The 19,386-nt window shown below is 38.6% G+C and overlaps 1 protein-coding gene and 1 pseudogene across 1 annotated transcript; both read right to left on the reverse strand.

The window, feature by feature from the left end:
• Positions 1–1,060: 1,060 nt before the first annotated feature.
• Positions 1,061–6,271, reverse strand: LOC148100268 (UDP-glucuronosyltransferase 2A2-like). The gene is made up of 6 exons (XM_087848761.1): positions 5,516–6,271; positions 5,207–5,355; positions 4,931–5,062; positions 4,434–4,521; positions 3,616–3,835; positions 1,061–1,346 (listed from the first exon to the last, which is right to left on the reverse strand). Exons 1-6 carry the CDS (start codon positions 6,123–6,125, stop codon positions 1,061–1,063), a joined length of 1,485 nt encoding a protein of 494 aa, XP_087704887.1. The 5' UTR covers positions 6,126–6,271.
• Positions 6,272–8,186: 1,915 nt separating this feature from the next.
• On the reverse strand, positions 8,187–14,327 carry LOC148100269 (UDP-glucuronosyltransferase 2A2-like; annotated as a pseudogene).
• Between the last annotated feature and the right edge of the window lie 5,059 nt (positions 14,328–19,386).

Consider the following 19,386-nt stretch of genomic DNA (forward strand, 5'->3'; position numbering starts at 1 on the left):
CAAGAGTGCTGCTGGCACTGAGGAACTACAGTTAATTGAGGTAACCATGAATGCCAATGTACTGTGACATACTGAAGCAGAGAATGATTTCCCCCCAAAACAGTGCCCTGTTAAATAAACTGAGGTTAAAGGTACTTGACTGCCCAACCATGTCTACAAACTTAAACCCTATTGAACATCTGTGGGGCATCCTCAAATGGGAGGTGGAGGAGCACAAGGTATCTAACATCTACCAGCTCCATGATGTAATAATGGAGGAGTGGAAACGGACTCCAGTTTAGTTCTGGTTTAGACATCAATGGCTGTATGTTGAGTTATTTTGAGGTGACAGCAAATTTACACTGTTATACAAGCTGTACACTGACTACTTACATTGTGTCAAAGTGTCATATCTTTAATGTTGTCCCATGAAAACATATAATAAAATTACAAAAATGTGAGGGGTGTACTCACTTTTGTGAGATACTGTATATAGCCACATTACATTACATCGTGTTCAGGACACCAGGATGTAGTGGTTGCTTTTTCAAAAATCCTTTTTTTTTCTTTTCATATTCTGAACTATCGTCAAAAAAAATGGAAAGTTGAGTTTTAGGACACCACAGCACTTTACGAAATTTTGTCATCCAAATGTATCAGCTTATATCAACCTCTTTCATAACATGATTTAGTGTTTTTTTTTGTTTTTCCTCGTAATTCATAATAACATAATTTATGTAAAATTGTAATTTGAACCTTTTATATCTATATGACTGTTGATGGCATGGATGTATGCCTAGATTACTAAAAGAGAAACTTGTGTTACTCAGCTAAAGGCATAGAATGAATTTTCTTTTCTTAAAAAAATAAACTCAACAGCCAATCAGCATTTGGTTTTTAATGTCAGATTAACTTCAGGTACATTTATGCAAATTAACACACTTGCAATTGGTTAAAGTAATCAGTGGTGATACATAAAGAATAAGATGGTGGGAAACTCAACATACATGAAAGAAAATCTCATGTAGGTAACAAATATTGCACTGGTAAAAACATCTCTGGCCTGTTTCAGTTCAATCTGTTATTCAGCCTTCCTTTTCTTTTTTCCTTTCCTGACACAACACCTGTTCAAGCAGAAACTGCAGGTCTTTATGAAGATGAATATGAGGAGTAGAACTATAGTGAGGAAGAAGCCCAGGACATCCAGGCTGTGATACTGGTACCAGGTGAGCTCATGGGCATGGACCCTCAAGTGCTTGGCCCCTTTATTTCTCAGTGTGAATTCAATCCAGAACACTGCCTCTTCCAGAGCACTCATGGGTCTGTCGTGGTGGATGCTGGACAGCTGCATAGCATTTTCTTTGTACCTGTGAATATGTATATGAATTAAAAAACATAATCTGAATTGTTACATTTTTATTATTTTTTTCCTCTTTATTTATAGAATTTTTACATGTAGCTTGACATATCAGGGCTAATAAAACAAGTACCAAATGATACAAAGATATACCTCATTACAGTTCAGGCAATTACAATTTTTGGGAACTAGTGAACAGCTGATAACCAGTCCTGATCCAAACGTCCAATCCAATAAAAAATAAAAAAATAAAAAATAGGCAAGGCTTGAGTGTAACACTCAAAACAGGAGAGAGCACTGCAAAATAAAAAGTCCTGTATAACTGAAGTGTTGTGCAGGTAAAAAACACATGAGTTAAATACGAGGTGGATGTGTTGCCACTGTTACACAGGTCAGGAATGTCGGGGTATATTTTAGATAGTCTAGATCAGTCTTTCTCAAACTGTGGTATCGTTCCATATACCACTAGTAGTACTTGGGTTCTCTCTGGTGGTATGTGGGAAAGCTCCAATTTTGTAAGTGTTTTGGAGTTTGTTCATGTGTTTGGGATTTTGTAAGCGTTTTGGATTTTGCATGTGTTTCGGATTTTGTACGTGTTTTGGATTTTGCATGTGTTCTGGATTTTGTACGTGTTTTGGAGTTTGTACGTGCTTTGTCTCTAGGGGCCACTTTATGATATGCTGTTAATCTGTCTTTTGAATTCTCCTATAAAGCAGAAAAACAATAGTTTGTACATAAAATATAGAAGTTGGCACTGTGACATCAACCACTGATTAGTGAAATCTTGTTTTGAAGTGTGAACCTGAGCATTGCCCTGAGAACCCAAGGGCATGTACATTCAGTGACTTGTGATTACTGTCTTTATCATCTTTCTATGTAAAGCTCTCAATTTCAGGCTCTGTGTGCACTCACACAAAAAGAGGTGTTTTATGGGACATGTGACTCTGCTTCTGTATGAAATGATCCCTTTGATTGCCACCTAATCCAGTCAGAGATGCTATCAGATGATGATAAAATTCTTAAAATTAATCTCTAAAGAACATAAAACTGCAAGAATAAACAGTTAAATGAGGCGAGAGATTAATGGTACAGAAAATCATTAATCTTGAAATTTATTGTAAAGAGCCCTTAACTCCAGTTAATAATTTAATCACTTTGTGTAGTCTCGGTGCTGCTGTTTATTTCTAAGGAGATGGCTGCACATTAGAGGTTAAACTCCAAACTGGATCGAATTCAACGTTAAATGTCATGGTCGCAAAGCCTAATAAGAGACATGGAAATAACTTTAGTTTGTTGCAGATTTAAGTGAAACGAATTTGATTGTGTGAATGGGTATTCTTGGTGTGTGTTCTACTATTCCATCAGTGTAAAAGAGGTTTAACAGCAAATTAAAACAAAGTACAAAAGGGTTGCTAAAACTTTTTAACACAACCAGCGAATAAGTACCCTGCACTTATGTGCAATTTGCAGGCAGCAATTTAGGTTTTTGCAAGAAACAATAAAACAAGTACACTGGAAATATCCTGTGCTTTCTGGGGCACGGGTTGTGTTATGGTGTAACTAAAAAATGTTGCACAAAAAATTGCACTTAATTACAGGGTACTTGTAGTCTAACAATGTAATTATTTTATTATTTCCTGCAAAAACCTGACTTGGTACAAAACATTACATGTAATTAAAGCCTACTTGTGCCTTAGTTGTGGGTGCTACATTGTAATTGTTTCATTGTTTCGCTGGTGACTCCATAATATGGTTTGCATTCCAGAAAGTACAGGGTACTTACAGTGTACTTCTTTCATTATTTCCTGCAAAAACCTGACTTGACACAAAATGCACGTACAATATGGTGCAAGTACAGCGTACTTGCACCATATTTGTAGTTTGTGTTATAAAGTGTTGCCAGAACATTTATACCTTTTTTTTGTATTGCTAAATTAATACATGCACATTCCAGTGACAATAAAGGGCTCAGTGGTTTTAGTAAGGTACAGCATAACAACTTACATTTATGAAAAAAAAAGCCTCGCAAAGGCTCTATAAAGCACCCCAAAACATGCTGCAAATCAATTAAAAAAAATAAATAAACGAATGAGAAACCAAGACCAGATTGTGTTCAGTGTAGGTTGATCACTGTGACTTGAAATTGCAAATAATTCTGGTTTAAGGTATGTTATGCTTGGCCTTCATACTTTTCATACTCTTGAGCCCACACTCATCTTTGCTATAAAATCTATACTTTCAAATCCTAACCAAAAGTATATATAGTTCAAAGAACTCACGATTTGTAGTTGATGACTGTGTTGATTGCGTCTCTAAGACCTTCAGACGTCATGAAGTTCAAGTTGAGAATAACTGCAGCTCCTTTTTCTTTCATATGGACCATGTTGTCTGGCTGGTCAGCAAGCATGGGGATGCCCACAATGGGAACGCCGTGGTAGATGGCTTCATAAATCCCATTTGTACCTCCATGGGTGATGAAAGCTCTAGCTTTAGGGTGACCTAAGACATGTCAAATAACCATGAAACATCTGGAGTAGGATTTTCACACTTGGACAGCAAAAAGGTTTCACTAAACCTGGACAAGTACTTAGCTTTAGTTTTAGGGTGACCTAAGACATGCCAAATAACCATTAAACAAACTATTAAACATTTAGTTACTTATTACACACTTGGACTACTTGGGAATGGCAATATATGTGAAGAAGTGATTTAAGCTGAAATTTAACTTGCATGTCCAGACATCTGTTAAAGTGGAACAGCTTTGAGAAAATGAACTAAACAAAGTAGGTTAGCGCAGCGTGCAACATGTAATCATGATTTCATCTGTGAGAAAATCCTATTTCATTCAGTTCTCCTTGTTTTTAATATAACAAATGCTCACAGCCTCCAATAAAACATTTAGTGTTGAATGTGGCAAAATAAGCTCCAGGCTTTTAAAAAGTTTTGTAGAAAAAATTATGTTCAGTGTGCAGTGAAAATTTGTCATCTTTGTGGAATCTGTTTTCACTAAGATAAGTTTTGATGGAATCAATGTTTCTATACTGCCCATCATCTATTGATCCGTTATTCATCTGTAATTGGTACCCACATTACTTACCCAGGAGGTCATTCTGAGGGATCCAGTCATATATTTTAGTGTTGCCACCCAAAGTTTCTGGCTTTTCTCCTCTATATCTCCACAGCACCTATAAACAGTAAGACATTTGCTAACATGATTTGGGGGGGGGGGGGGGGGGGTTTGTATGCTAGTTTTATACTGTAATGTAATTTTTCAACACTTGAAGGGTAGGGGACATTTCAAGACTTGTCATTAGAAATCATCAGACAAACAACAGACAAACAGACAAAATCTGACTTTTCGCAGGAAAAACTGAGTGATGTAAAATTTGAGATGGCTGATTCTCACAGAGAACATGCAGCCTAAAATGTCCACAATCTGTAATGTCATTTTAAAAAAATGGTAGTTATGGTAGTCCTAGTAGTCTAGGGTGACCATATTTTGATTTCCAAAAAAGAGGACACTTGTCCTTAAAGAAAACTTGACATATGCTTTGCACAAGTTGATTACAGTTGGCACAAACATTATCCTCTGACCTTTTGTGGGATCTGAGCGAGGCCTGAGGCTATCATGTTTGCCTTCTCCTTGGTGACGTTGTTGATCATGGATCCTAAAGTGAAGATCACAATGCCATCATCTCCAGAACTCTGCACAAATTCCTCCAGATCCTGTAACAAGTCAAATATTATCCCACCACCAGCCAATCAGCTGTTTTCTCATTTTTGTTCAACATTTTGATGGCTTCACTGCTCCTGGCAGGAATATTCTGTGATGTAATGATTAATCATATGGTAATAATTGAGTGTCCTTACCTCTGGTAAAGGTTTAGCAGGTCTGCAGTGGATCCCACCAACATATTTGAAGTTGGGGAGGAAAGGACGAGGGAATTCAAAATCCCAGTAGGTTCGGATTAACCAGATGTCTGCTTTACTCATCAACTCACAGGCACTGGTGGGAGTTCCTGTTGCAATGCATAAGTAAAGGACATTAACATATCACCAATAGTTCATACAAGGCATATTTTCTTAATCAGATCTGATCGGATATTAAAAAACTGCGTTTAAATTTTTAGCAAGTTTTAAATAGTTTTATAAATCAGTGCTTTACGCCTATTTGCTCACCTTTGACATCAGAGTAATATCTGTCTAATACGTTCCAAAAAGTGTGATTAATCACGATGTCTTGGAGAGCGTAGAAGAGAAAGTTCCACACTCTCTCTGAGAAGTCCATCTTATCTGTGAGTTTGCTCATGGCACCGGGAACAAAGGATGGTGGAGCAGGCATCTGACCACAATGCCTCTCCCAGTTATTAGCTACAGAGAAGCGCAAGGAGAAGACGAGTGGGATCCCCAAAATATCTGCTACCAAGTCACTGCCAGGGTAGATGGGGTCAGCCAAGAGAAGGTCATAATTTCCTTCTTTTAATTTCTTCATGACGGCTTCTGATTTCACCACACCGTCCAAATACTGGATAGAAAACTGCAGGTCAGTTTTCATCATGTCAATGAATCTGATGTAGAGCTCCAAGTAGTTCATATAATCAATCTCGTATATGGAGAATCGGAAGAACTCTTCTAGGAACTCTTCCATAGCCTCCAATGAGAAAGAGGCGTTGAAGGGCTCATAGTGAAAGCAGGAAGGTTCATTGGTGTTTATGTACAATGACGAGCTCGGGACCAGTACAGTCACCTGGTGTCCTCTGTCAACCAGCGTCTCCAGAACAGGCTTCATGTTTATCTAGTGGCTGCCTTCAGTGTACCACACCAAAATGTTCCCTCCGTTTGCACTCCATGTCGCACAAAGTACCATCAGAATGCAGGCAGAGAGACGCAGCTCCATGGTGTATGAGTGTCAGCAGGAAAACCAGCTGTGGTCTGATCCTTTGTAGAAGTATCACAGGAAAGATAACTATTAACTCAAAGTTAAACTCTAACTTCCTTCTGTACAGTATTGCTCATTTCACAATGGGTTAAAGGTTAATGGGAATAAAGTTGACAGTACTGAAAAAAGCAGGACTGAACCGGTATGAGAAATCCACTAAGAAATTAGTAAAAATGTCAGAGCTCGATTTTGTTGTTAGTCGGGTAGAGACGGAGTGAAGTAATGCAAAACAATGGTCATTTCAACTGTATAGGCTTGGACACTGTTGCATAATCTGAGGAAGTTGTGGGTGCCTTTGCAACTGTTTCCATGCATGCCACTGAAACACAAAGGAGTCAGGTTTGTTAGGATTCAAACAAGCTGTAACCCCATTGATGATTTGACTCTGCCAGTGTTGAGGTTCAAGGTTAAGCCAATATTTACAAGATGATGGAGAGTTATCATTCAAGACATATCTGGTAAAATAAAGGAATTGATAAAAAGTTTTTTTTACAGTCTGTGTGATGATCTCTCCAGATTTTTTTGAGGAGGATGTGAAGGATGAAGTTGAAGTGCCCTGAGGCAACTGCTGTTGTAATTTGGCACTATTTAAATAAAACTGAATTCAACTGAACTCACTTTAATAAGAGAGGTCCAAAAGATCCTGTTGAGTTTCATGAGTCCTGCCTCCATTCTAACTGGATACAGCCTTAAAACAAACTTGTGTTTAATCAAATTTACCTTTCAGCTTCTTTTTTATATTTATTAATACACAGCCATTTTCACATCTGTCAGTTACATTCCTCACTAAACTTTGATACACAAGAAAAAGATATGAAACCACCTGGATATTTGAAACCACAAGCATGCACGTTTGTCACATCTGAAGACAGCACTCTGAGTGCTTGTCAACGAAATTCCACCCCTGACCTCACCTTTTATATAAGGTGATAAGATACAAGATACAACATGCCAAACACAATTACCTGACTGAGAGCAACAGATATGATATATGAAACGGCATCATGCTCCTGTGGTCTTGTCCTGCAGAGTCGGAATTAATTGATTATGAATCATTTCTGGGCAGAAGCGTAAAAATATACAGTAATGTTTGAGACAAAAGTGATTTGGCAAGAACAAAAGTAATCTCACTCTATTTCTCTCAGTCTTAACAAATTTCAATTTAACAATCTTAACTGTACTATTTGTAATGTCCCTAACCAAAGTTTGCCTACAACTTTGACCACCACATGGCAACTGGAAAAAGTCTTGATGTAGCTACTCGCACCTTTCTTGAAGTAGTAAAAAATATTAAAGGATTTGCAACTAAGCAAATCAAATAGCTTAATCATATTTTTATCATAAATCTCTCAAAAACATTTTAAAACATGTTTGGACTGTTATTAACACTTACATATTCATAGATATCAGCCTCTTCTATCAGTCTACAAGAATATTGTTAATCATTGATTCATTTTACTCTTGAGGAGCTATCGTGTTTGGGTTTTTTGTTTTTTCATAGGAAATGAGCATGGTGTCTTTCTGGGAGACTCTAGTAGTGATGAGGGCCTTCTTCAAGGTTTTCATTCATTGCATGCTGTCCCATTGACTAAAAGACTGGTACTTCCTCTGCCTCTCCATTGTATTTCCTACATCTTCCAGGGCAGAGTTAATGCTGTATCTACTACAAGGTGTGAAAGTACTGCTGGCTCTATTTCACATTAAATTGACACATCTATTGCATAAATGCTTTGGACAGTAAAATGTAGGTTGCTTTTTTTGTAACCAGTAAGAAAAGCTTCAGATATCTTCCTGTTTACTACAGCTGCTCCACAGGATGGTGATGGATACATCAGTGGTTAAAAGCTAACCCTCAACAAGCTCACAGCTGAACACATCATAATGATCCATTCAAGAGAGTGATGGGTCACCACCATGCAAATGTTTTATTTGTTATTACAAAATCCTTACAGAGTATCATCTCATTGTTGAGTTAATTTGATCCACATAAAGATAAATCATTATCATACAGTGAAATCTGACTTTAAATTCCACAGAATCATGATCCAGATATCAGATTTATTGATGAAGATGTTGATTGTCACAGTTCCTAGATTGAATTGATTAATAAAAAAATAAAAATTAAAAAAAAAAGGGAAAAGAAGGAAAAGAGTAAATAAAATATATGCATAAATAATGAAATGTTTTTTAGGAAAATATTTCTGTATGCATTAAAAAACAAAAGCAAGTTTGAATATACTGAATTCAATCTGATGTTAGTGTTTTTTCCAAACAAACAAACAAAACAAAACAAAAAAAACCCCAAAACAAAAAACAGCCAATCAGTATTTGCTTTTTAATATCAGATCAACTTCAGGTTCTGTTACGCAAATTAGTGCATCTGTTAAAGTCATTAGTGGTGGTGCATAAAGGAGAAGATGAAGGGAAATTCAACATATATGAAAGAAAGTTTCATGCTGGTAACACATATTGCCCCAGTCCAACATTCACAGCACCGTTTCAGTTTAGTTGTTATTCAGCTTTCCGTTTGGTCTTTCCCTTCGTGACACAGCACCTGTGCAAACAGAAACTGCAGGTCTTGATGAAGATGAATATGATGAGTAGAACTATGGTGAAGAAGAAGCCCAGGACATCAAGGCTGAGATACTGGTACCAGGTGAGTTCATGTGCCTGGACCCTCAGGTGCCTGGCCCCTTTGTTTCTCAGTGTGAACTCGATCCAGAATACTGCCTCTTCCAGAGCATTCATGGGTCTGTCGTGGTGGATGCTGGACAGCCGCATAACATTTTCTTTGTACCTGTGAATGTGCATATAGGTTTTTAAAAAAAAAAAAAAAAAAAAAATTAACCTTTGAATTGTTATACTTTGATTTTTTTTTTTTGCCACACAATAAAGGGATGTATTTCAAAACTCTAAAACTGATAACGCCTCAAGTTAAAATTGACATCTAGAGATATTTCAATCATTTTGTGGCCTTTGAAGCTTTTGTGGTACTTCAACTATCAAGCCCATTAGACCCTTGTTCCTTCATGACCTGCTATTATGCTATGTTCATCATTTGGACTTTACTATAAGTCACGCCCCCAAAAAACATTCAATCATGAACTGTATAAAGAAGATGGATATAAAACAAGCTTTGAGACAACTGAGACCACACGACTTCACATTAGAGATGTAAAACTGGATCCATTAATGTTCTACAACCTAATAAATAACAATTGGAAATCACTTCATCAAAATTAAATTGTTTGAACAGATACTTGTCTTGGAAGTTCAAGTTTCTACTATGCCATCAGAGTAAAAGAGGCTTAACAGCAAATTAAAACAAAGTACAAAAACATTTATACATTTTTTGCCTTGACAAATTAATACATGGACATTTAAATACATTTAAAAATAAAAAAATAATAATTTTAAAAATTGGCCAAACTAAGACTAGATGGTGCTCAGTGTATGTAATTTCCAGCCAGTGGATTCTCCCCTCGCTGGAAATTCCAAATAATTCAAATTTAAGGTATGTTATTATTGGCCTTCATGCTTTTCATACTCTTGAGCCCACATTCGTCTTTGGTACAAAATCTATGCTTTCGGTACTTAATCCAAAGTACAGATAGTTCCAAGAACTCACGATTTGTCATTGATGACTGTGTTGATTGCGTCTCTAAGATCTTCAGACGTCATGAAATTCACGTTGAAAATAACTGCAGCACCTTTAGCCTTCATATGGACCATGTTGTCTGGCTGGTCACCAAACACGGGGATGCCCACCATGGGAACGCCGTGGTAGATGGCTTCATAAATCCCATTTGTACCTCCGTGGGTGATGAAAGCTCTAGCTTTAGGGTGACCTAAGACATGTCAAATAACCATGAAAGATCTGGAGTAAGTTTTTCAAACTTGGACAGCAAAAAGGTTTCAATAAACCTGAACAACTAATTTGAGCTGATTTGAGTATTTTTGTTAAATTCTTAGTTGGCAGTGTTACTGTGAACTTTACCGTCTCTGTGACATCTGATTTCATTAGGATTATTTCTCATGGAATAAAAGAGCAGACGTAGAAAGAAATAACTGTGATTGGTACCAACTTTACTTACCCAGGAGGTCATTCTGAGGAATCCAATCATATATTTGAGTGTTGGCACCCAAGGTTTCTGGCTTTTCTCCTCTGTATCTCCACAGCACCTTTAAATAGAAAGTTCACATGGTAATATACTTATTTATTGTAGTACATATATCACATTAGTTTAATGTTGGCGTTTTATTTTAGAATACACTGCTCAAAAAAAAGTTAAAGAAGCAATTTTTAAATCAGGAAAGCATGAAGTTAGCAGATCAGTGTAAGTTTAGTTAAGTAGCTGTGGGAGTTGTTAATCAGTTAAAGGTTGTGCAGGTAGTACTTTATATGTCACATTGAAAGAAGGTTTGCTGTCTCCCAGCACAGTGTCATGAGCATGGAGGAGTTTCTAGTTACATGATAGTTTGGGGGGGTATATTCATGGAGCGATGCATAGACCTACAGACTAGGCAACAGTATTTTTACTGCATTTAGGAATGTGGATAAAATCCTTGGACCTATTTTCAGACTCTAAAGTTTTTCAAACTTGGACAGCAAAAAGGTTTCAATAAACCTGAACAACTAATTTGAGCTGATTTGAGTATTTTTGTAAAATTCTTAGTTGGCAGTGTTACTGTGAACTTTACCGTCTCTGTGGCATCTGATTTCATTAGGATTATTTCTCATGGAATAAAAGAGCAGACGTAGAAAGAAATAACTGTGATTGGTACCAACTTTACTTACCCAGGAGGTCATTCTGAGGAATCCAATCATATATTTGAGTGTTGGCACCCAAAGTTTCTGGCTTTTCTCCTCTGTATCTCCACAGCACCTTTAAATAGAAAGTCCACATGGTGTTTTTTCATTACATCTTATTATACTTATTTATTGTAGTACATATATCACATTAGTTTAATGTTGGCGTTTTATTTTAGAATACACTGCTCAAAAAAAAGTTAAAGGAGCAATTTTTAAATCAGGAAAGCATGAAGTTAACTAAACTTACACTGATCTGCTAAGTAGCTGTGGGAGTTGTTAATCAGTTAAAGGTTGTGCAGGTAGTACTTCATATGTCACATTGAAAGAAGGTTTGCTGTCTCCCAGCACAGTGTCATGAGCATGGAGGAGTTTCTAGTTACATGATAGTTTGGGGGGGTATATCCATGGAGCGATGCATAGACCTACAGACTATTAGACTAGATTTTGATGGCTTCACTGCTCCTGGCAGGAATATTCTGTGATGTAATGATTAATTAGATGGTAATAGTTGAGTGTCCTTACCTCTGGTAAAGGTTTAGCAGGTCTGCAGTGGATCCCACCAACATATTTGAAGTTGGGGGGGAAAGGACGAGGGAATTCAAAATCCCAGTAGGTTCGGATTAACCAGATGTCTGCCTTACTCATCAACTCACAGGCACTGGTGGGAGTTCCTGTTGCAATGCATGAACAATAGACATCAACATATCACCAATAGTTCATGCACCCATTTAACAGGTCAATCAGAATGCTCTATCCAGTTGGCCTGCACTAACTACTGGAATACTATTACTCTATAGCAAAACCAAGTCAAATCTCCCTGTCCGCACCTGTTGAAAAACTGCTTCTAAATCCAAAACCGTAACTCCTATCAAAAAGACCCTTTGAACCGTGAGGACATGTCTACACAACAGTGTGTTTTTATGTTCCTGGTGTCAAAAATGGGTTCACAGGAGCAATTTAAAAAGTGGGGTCATTCTTGCTGTTGATAAACATTTCTGACAGACTGATTAATTTCTTACTTTGGACAGAAAAGCCCACAAATAGTAACTGAAAGTCGCTGCAGTAAAGGCCTGGCAGAGCATTAAAAAGGAGGTAACCCACTATCTTGTGATTTTCTTGACTTCAAGCTGTCATTGCCAGCAAATGGTTTTCAAACAGGTATTAGAAATTAACATTTTATTTTCATTTTTATTCAGTGTAATTTGTCCAATTACTTTTGAACCCATGAAATGATGGGATTGTGTGTTTTCTTTTTTTTTCTTTTTTAATGCTTTAGTTCCACACATTTTCATGCAATGTATTTGCATTAAAGCTGAAAGTCTGCACTACAATGGCATCCGAGTTATATCATTTCAAATTACAAAAGCCAAATTAGAAAAAAGATGTCTCTGTCCAAATATTAATAGACCTAACTGTATATTGAAGCGTGAGGTTAACTTGTCATTAGAAATCATCAGCTGTTGACAAAGTCAGATTTTTCACACTCTGTATTAGGAAGAACAAACATAAATGTCTGTGAAGGTTCTCAGTCATCCAGGTCATCGTAGTCAAAGGAGCTTGCAAAGAAAAGCGTCTGGACTTCTTTAAGTTACTTGAAGACGTTTCACCTCTCATCCGAGAAGCTTCTTCAGTTCTAAGGTCAAATGGTGGAGAGTCCCAGATATAACCCTAGTGGGAGTGTCCCCCCACAGAGGGACAAAAGGACCCCCTGATGATCCTCTAATCGCCTGAGCCAAGGTGTGGAACTGGGTGTGGGTCCCAATCAGCCAGAGTTTCGGGTGAGTTCATTGTGAAACCTGGCCCCACCTTATCATGCGAATTCCTGAGGTCAGATGGCCCAGGGTGTGAGTGGGCGTTAAGGCGTCTGGGAAGGGATCTCAAAACTGGATTATAGATGGCAGAGAGTTGGTGTCGTAAACCACCGCCTCTGTTCAAAGATGGTCGCTCACAGTGGACATAGATGGCTTCTTTCACTCCTCTTTCAAACCATCTGTCCTCTCTGTCCAAAATGTGAACATTGGCATCCTCGAAAGAGTGTCCTTTATCCTTAAGATGCAGATGGACAGCTGAATCTTGTCCTGTGGAGGTCGCTCTTCTGTGTTGTGCCATGCGCTTGTGAAGTGGCTGTTTGGTCTCTCCAATGTAGAGGTCTGGGCATTCCTCGCTGCACTGTACGGCATACACCACATTGTTAAGTCTGTGTTTTGGCGTTTTGTCTTTCGGGTGAACCAGTTTTTGTCCGAGTGTGTTGCTGGGTCTGAAGTACACCGGGATGTCATGCTTGGAGAAAACCCTCCTGAGTTTCTCTGATACACCGGCTACATAGGGGATGACAATGTTGTTGCGCCTGTCCTTCTTATCCTCCCTCGCTGGTGTCTGATCTTCTTTTCTGTGCCTCTTTGCTGACTTTAAAAACGCCCATCCCCTGGGTAAAGGCGGTGATAAGTAAGGCGGTCAATGATTTTGTCCTTTTCCAAGTCTTGAAGGCAAGCTAAAGTTATAGCTTGCCTTCAAGACTTGGAAAAGGACAAAATCATTGACCGGTCAAAATCATTGACCGCCTTACTTATCACCGCCTTTACCCAGGGGATGCCATACCCTGCATTTACGGATCCTGCCATACCCTGCATCTTATCTGTGAGTTTGCTCATGGCACCAGGAACAAAGGATGGTGGAGCAGGCATCTGACCACAATGCCTCTCCCAGTTATTAGCTAAGGAGAAGCGCAAGGAGAAGACGAGTGGGATCCCCAAAACATCTGCTACCAAGTCACTGCCAGCATTGACGGGGTTCGCCAAGAGAAGGTCGTAATTTCCCTCTTTCAACTTCTTCATGACGACTTCTGATTTCACCACACCGTCCAAATACTGGATACTGTACTGAAGGTTTGTCTTTGCAATGTTAATGTATCTGATGTAGATCTCCCAGTAGTTCATATAATCAATCTCGTATATGGAGAATTGGAGGAACTCTTCTAGAAGCTTCTTATAAGCCTCCAATGAGAAAGAGACATTGAAGGGCTCATAGTGAAAGCGGGCGGGTTCATTAGTGTTCATGTATACTGATGAGCTTGGGACCAGTACAGTTACCTGGTGTCCTCTATCAACCAGCGTCTCCAGAACAGGCTTCATGTTTATCCAGTGACTGCCATCGGCGTACCACACCAAAATATTGCCCCCGTTTGCACTCCATGTCGCACAAAGTACCAGCAGGATGCAGGCAGAGAGACGCAGCTCCATGGTGTCTGAATGTCAGCAGGATCATCAGCTGTGGTCTGATCCTTTGGTGAAAGTATATTAGGAAAGATAATTCTTAACTCAGTTAAGCTGAACATTTACTCAATTCTGTCCGTGATTGCACAGAAATAAGTTAAAACAGTTAATAGGTAACAATGGTAAAGTTGACTATACTGAAGGAATGACTGATTTCTAACCTGTACCAGTACCTTGGGGTGGCTGCAGATGACCCAGGTATTATTAATTAAGTATATACTAAGTATATTTCATGACACATGTAAAACACAACAGGATCGTTGGTGCGTTTATCCTCTTTCAGATCCTTATTTTGATTGCAAGAGCTTCTAGAAATAATGGTTGCATGACTAACTACACTGGTTTTTGGTACAAAGTTATGAAACAGGATGTACTGCCGGTGTTGTAGATTAACTGGCATGTGTGGTAGACTTGACAAACCAGCAAATAAACACTAAATAACACTAATAACTAAATCTGTGACATTTGTGAGGTTACTATGGGCTCAAATTGTGGTCACAAATATTTTGTACTTGTAAATCAAATGCGTAGCTGTGAACTGAGTTTTGTAACCTTGTAAACCCAAATATCTGGAATTTTTTATATTTGTGCATCTATAGATGAGAATTTTTGTTTGTAAAAAATATTTACACAAGTTACAAAATGTTTTTGTTAAGTTCTGGATACAGATACAAAGCCAAAGACTACATGTAAAACTGCTGTCAAGTTTTGAATTATGAATAGTCTTAACCTAAGTTAAGACTATTCATAATTTAATTTCATCACACAACCATGAGACTTTTAAATGAAATTATTAGATTTAATACAATTTTCATTTGATTTGTTTTCTGAAGATCATATATCTAAAAGAGATGCGGGTCATCTTTATTGACTGATTTGGGGCAACATAAGAACAAATGGCAAAGTGCAGGGATGTAACAAGGTGAGCAAAAAGATTAATGTTAAGCACAGTTGTTTTGTACAGAGCTCTGGTTAGTAGGAACTGTCCAGCCACTGGAAAATGGACATGCTCAACTGTTGCCCATCCTAAATAGCAGGAGATTACATCCTGTGGTGTTTTTTTTTTAATGCAAGGTAGGTAAAATGCTCATGGTGTATTGTACTTGAATAAACAGATTCTAGATCCAGAGATGCAGACTGGAAGGGGAGAGAGAGAACATGGAGCACGAGGGAGAGAGGCAGACATGAAGGGCAGGGAAAACAAGATGGAATAAGACACAAGGGGAAACAAGAACTCACGCTACAATATAAACATAGACACACAGAGGGAGACTCAGGGGCAAAGACACAAGGGGAATTCTAATAACCAAAAGCTAAACCGAAAAACCTAGGCATTATAGAATAAACACAGTGGACCTAAAAAACAAATACTAATACCAAATGACAAAAATACAAGAGAACTCAAAACACTGGGTCAAAAGGACACAGCACCATGACAGTAGCACTTTAAATGGGTTACTTCAACATGACATGCCACTTTGATGCACCAACGGAAAAATGATACTTCAGGTAACCCACATGCCTTTGGACATAAAAGACACATGAAAACATTGAGTGATCCACAGATAAGACTTTTGCACAGAAATTTGCAGTAACTGCACATTAAAACGTGTTTAGTTGCTTCACTCAACAGCCCGACTTTAAATGAATGATTCTGACAATCTAAATTTTCTTTCTTATTGAATGCACCTGCTGTGGAAAGTCGTACAAGGACTGTGCATGGACTTCCCCTGTACAGAAGGCAACTACAAATGTTACCCAGGCTTAATACACAGAAAAAAGTATCCCTGTTGTCTTTGCTTAATGATTGGTTTAAGTGTTGACAATCCAAATTGCTGGCATTGCATCTTTCAACGTGTTTGTGGGTAGATCTGAATGCACCAGGTTTAAGTGCAGCCACTCAGCCGCTACTCAAGGTGGTCATAGAACCAGGTGCAGATGGTCACTAGTTAATCTGGTAGTAGGCCATGGCACTTGGCCACAGGTGGCAGTAGTGGACTAAACTCCATTTGAGACTGCCCCAGCTGCTATGTGATACGTCAGTAGATCGGCTACAAATTGAAGATCATATGCAAGTTCTGGAAATTAAACTATAAATATTCTTAACTTGGCTTTAAAACTAAAAATCTCTAAATCTCTAACCTCAAAACTAAAAAGAAAAAGGAAACAAACACTTGGCAAACCACCCGACAAATAAATACATAAACCCCTTTCTTTGACCGTCACCAGTTAATTTACAATGCCAATTAACCTAGAACACCGGCCCCATTTCAACTTCAGCTGACAGTATCTCACAAAAGTGAGTACACCCCTCACATTTTGGTAAATATTTAGTTTTATATTTTTTAATGGAACAACACTGAAGATATGACACTTTGATACAATGCAAAGTAGTCAGTGTACAGCTTGTTCAACAGTGTAGATTTGCTGTCACCTTTATATAACTCAACACACAGCCATTACTGCCTAAACCCATGGCAACAAAAGTGAGTACACCCCAAATTGTGCCCAATTAGCTATTTTCCTTTCCAGGTTTCATGTGACCTGCTAGTGTTACAATGTCTCAGGTGCAAATGGTGAACATGTGTGTTGAATTTGGTGTTATTGCTCTCACACTCTCTCATACTGGTCACTGGAAGTCGAACATGGCACAACATGGCAAAGACTTCTCTGAGGATCTGAAAATCTGGATCTGTTACTCTACATAAAGATGGCCTAGACTATAAGAATATTTCCAACACCCTGAAACTGAGCAGCAGCACAGTGGTCAAGACCATAAGGCAGTTTAAGAGTACAGGTTCCACCCAGAACAAACCTCACCATGGTTAACCAAAGTTGAGTGCACGTGCTCAGCATCAAATCTAGAGGTTGCCTTTTGAAAATAGCTGTATGAGTGCTGCCAGCATTGCTGTAGAGGTTGAAGGCATGGAGGGTCAGCCTGTCAGTGTTCAGACCATATGCCACACACTGCATCAAATGGTCATTGTCCCAGAAGGAAGCCTCTTCTAAAGATAATGCACAACAAAGCCCGCAAACAGTTTGCTGAAGAAAAGCAGGCTAAGAGCATGGATTACCTGTGATCTGATGAAACCAAGACAAACTTATTTGGTTCAGATGGTGTCAGGGGTGTGTGGCAGAAACCAGGTGAGGAGTACAAAGACAGTGTGGCTTGCCTCCAGTCAAGCATGGTGGTGGGATGCCATTGTTTGTGTCAGGGTCCCTGTGCCTACCCGGTCGGCTCAGTATGGCTACATATGTTTATATTCTTTTTTTGTTCCTGCTCTCTCCCTTCCCCTCTTTCCCTCCTCCCTCTGCCTGGGCGGAGCTCACCTGTGGGCTCCTGCCCTTGGCCCACGCACCTGGTTGCAATCACGCACCTGTGGCTCATCACGAGTGTTCCAGCTCCTTTATAAGATGGCAGCTCTGTGTTTCTCATCGCTGGACCATTGCTGACCCTCGTCAGTGTAACTCCAGCTCAGTTAACTCTAGAGTGTTTTCACAGCGATCTTCCTTTGTAATCCCTTCGTGTCTCTGTGTACAGATTCCCTGGACCAACCCCTGTGTTACCTGAGTGATGATAAAGGATGATAAAGGATTCAGAAAGTTTATTCATGCAGGCCCATATGACAGAGAATGTGCATCTTCTTTTTGTTTTCATATTTTAATTTATATTTAATTGTGTTGTGGTTTGCAGTGTTTTGTGTTGTTTCACTTTAAAATTGTTTAAAAGAAAAAGCTGAAAATTTAAATAGTTAAAAGTTAAAATGTAAATAGTTGGTTTTTGTATTATATGATTTATTTATTACATTTTATGTGGATTGAATAAATAAAAGTATATTTATGGTGGCCCCTTGAGACAAAGAACGTACAAACTCCAAAACACGTAAAAAAATCCATAGCATGTACAAACTCCGAAGACATCTCTGCATTGAATCATATCTGTTATTAACCTCTGTCTCTCTTCCACAGCATGTCTTTTATCCTGTCTTCCTTCTCTCACGCCAACCGGTTGCAGCAGATGGCCCCGCCCCTCCCTGAGCCTGGTTCTGCCGGAGGTTTCTTCTTGTTAAAAGGGAGTTTTTCCTTCCCACTGTCGCCAAAGTGCTTGCTCATAGGGGTCTTATGATTGTTGGTTTTTTCTCTGTATCTATGAAGCGCCTTGAGGTGACTTTTGTTGTGATTTGGCGCTATATAAATAAAATTGAATTGAATTGAAGCACGTACAAACCCCAAAGCACGTAAAAACCCTAAAACACGTAAAAACCCCAAAACACGTACAAACTCCGAAGCACATACAAAACACAACAGAAGTGCTCCAGGATGCTAGGGGCAGTGTTGAGTGTTTGTTACCTAGTGGCTACACAAGCCAGGAAGTACCAACAACCGGATTTGGTGTGGTAGTAACAGGTAAATTAACTTTTTTTTTTTTTTTTTAAATTACTTGAATATATATGAGTGTTTGTGTATAAACACACAAACAATACACACATGCTTTCAATTGTGTAATTTAAGTGATCTAGGTAGCTCTGTTTTGGAAATTCAGTTAACTCTAGAAATGTGTTTTGGAGTTTGTACGTGCTTGGTCTCTAGGGGCCACCACATATATTTATATATAAACATATATAAATAAAACCACATTTTTTTACATTAGTAATTCCTTTTGTGCATAACTAAAGCAACAAAGCAACCTTAAGAGCTGGTTGAGAGCCGAAAGAGCCGGCTACTTTTTAGTGAGCCGAACAGAAAGAGCAGGTTCTCTACAAAGAGCCGGAAATCCCATCACTAGTTTGCAAGGAAAGCGTTTTTTGCAGTGTTACATCACTCATACTTTGGAGTTATCCAGAGTGACAGTGGTCAACTCGAGTCTGCAAGTTGTATACGACCCCTCATTCATTCTTTGTGCACTACATAAACTATACCAACTCGCTCTGTTGTTACAGAAGTATAGCAGTAGTATGAAAATTGTTCTGTATAATGAGAATTTAGTCAACGCTAAGTTCAAGGTTTAGCCTGAACTTAGTGTTGG

This window comes from Neolamprologus brichardi, chromosome 12 (genome assembly GCF_056152115.1).
Source record: "Neolamprologus brichardi isolate AB-2024 chromosome 12, ASM5615211v1, whole genome shotgun sequence".
NCBI lineage: Eukaryota > Metazoa > Chordata > Actinopteri > Cichliformes > Cichlidae > Neolamprologus > Neolamprologus brichardi.

Bases quoted from the DNA above. Each gene is read 5' to 3' on its own strand.
- LOC148100268 (XM_087848761.1), bottom strand. From the start codon at position 6,125: ATGAAGCCTGTTCTGGAGACGCTGGTTGACAGAGGACACCAGGTGACT. The intron at 5,063-5,206 runs GTAAGGACACTC...GACTTGTTACAG, and splicing joins CTGCTAAACCTTTACCAGAG to GATCTGGAGGAATTTGTGCA. The intron at 1,347-3,615 runs GTGAGTTCTTTG...ACATATTCACAG, and splicing joins ACAGTCATCAACTACAAATC to GTACAAAGAAAATGCTATGC.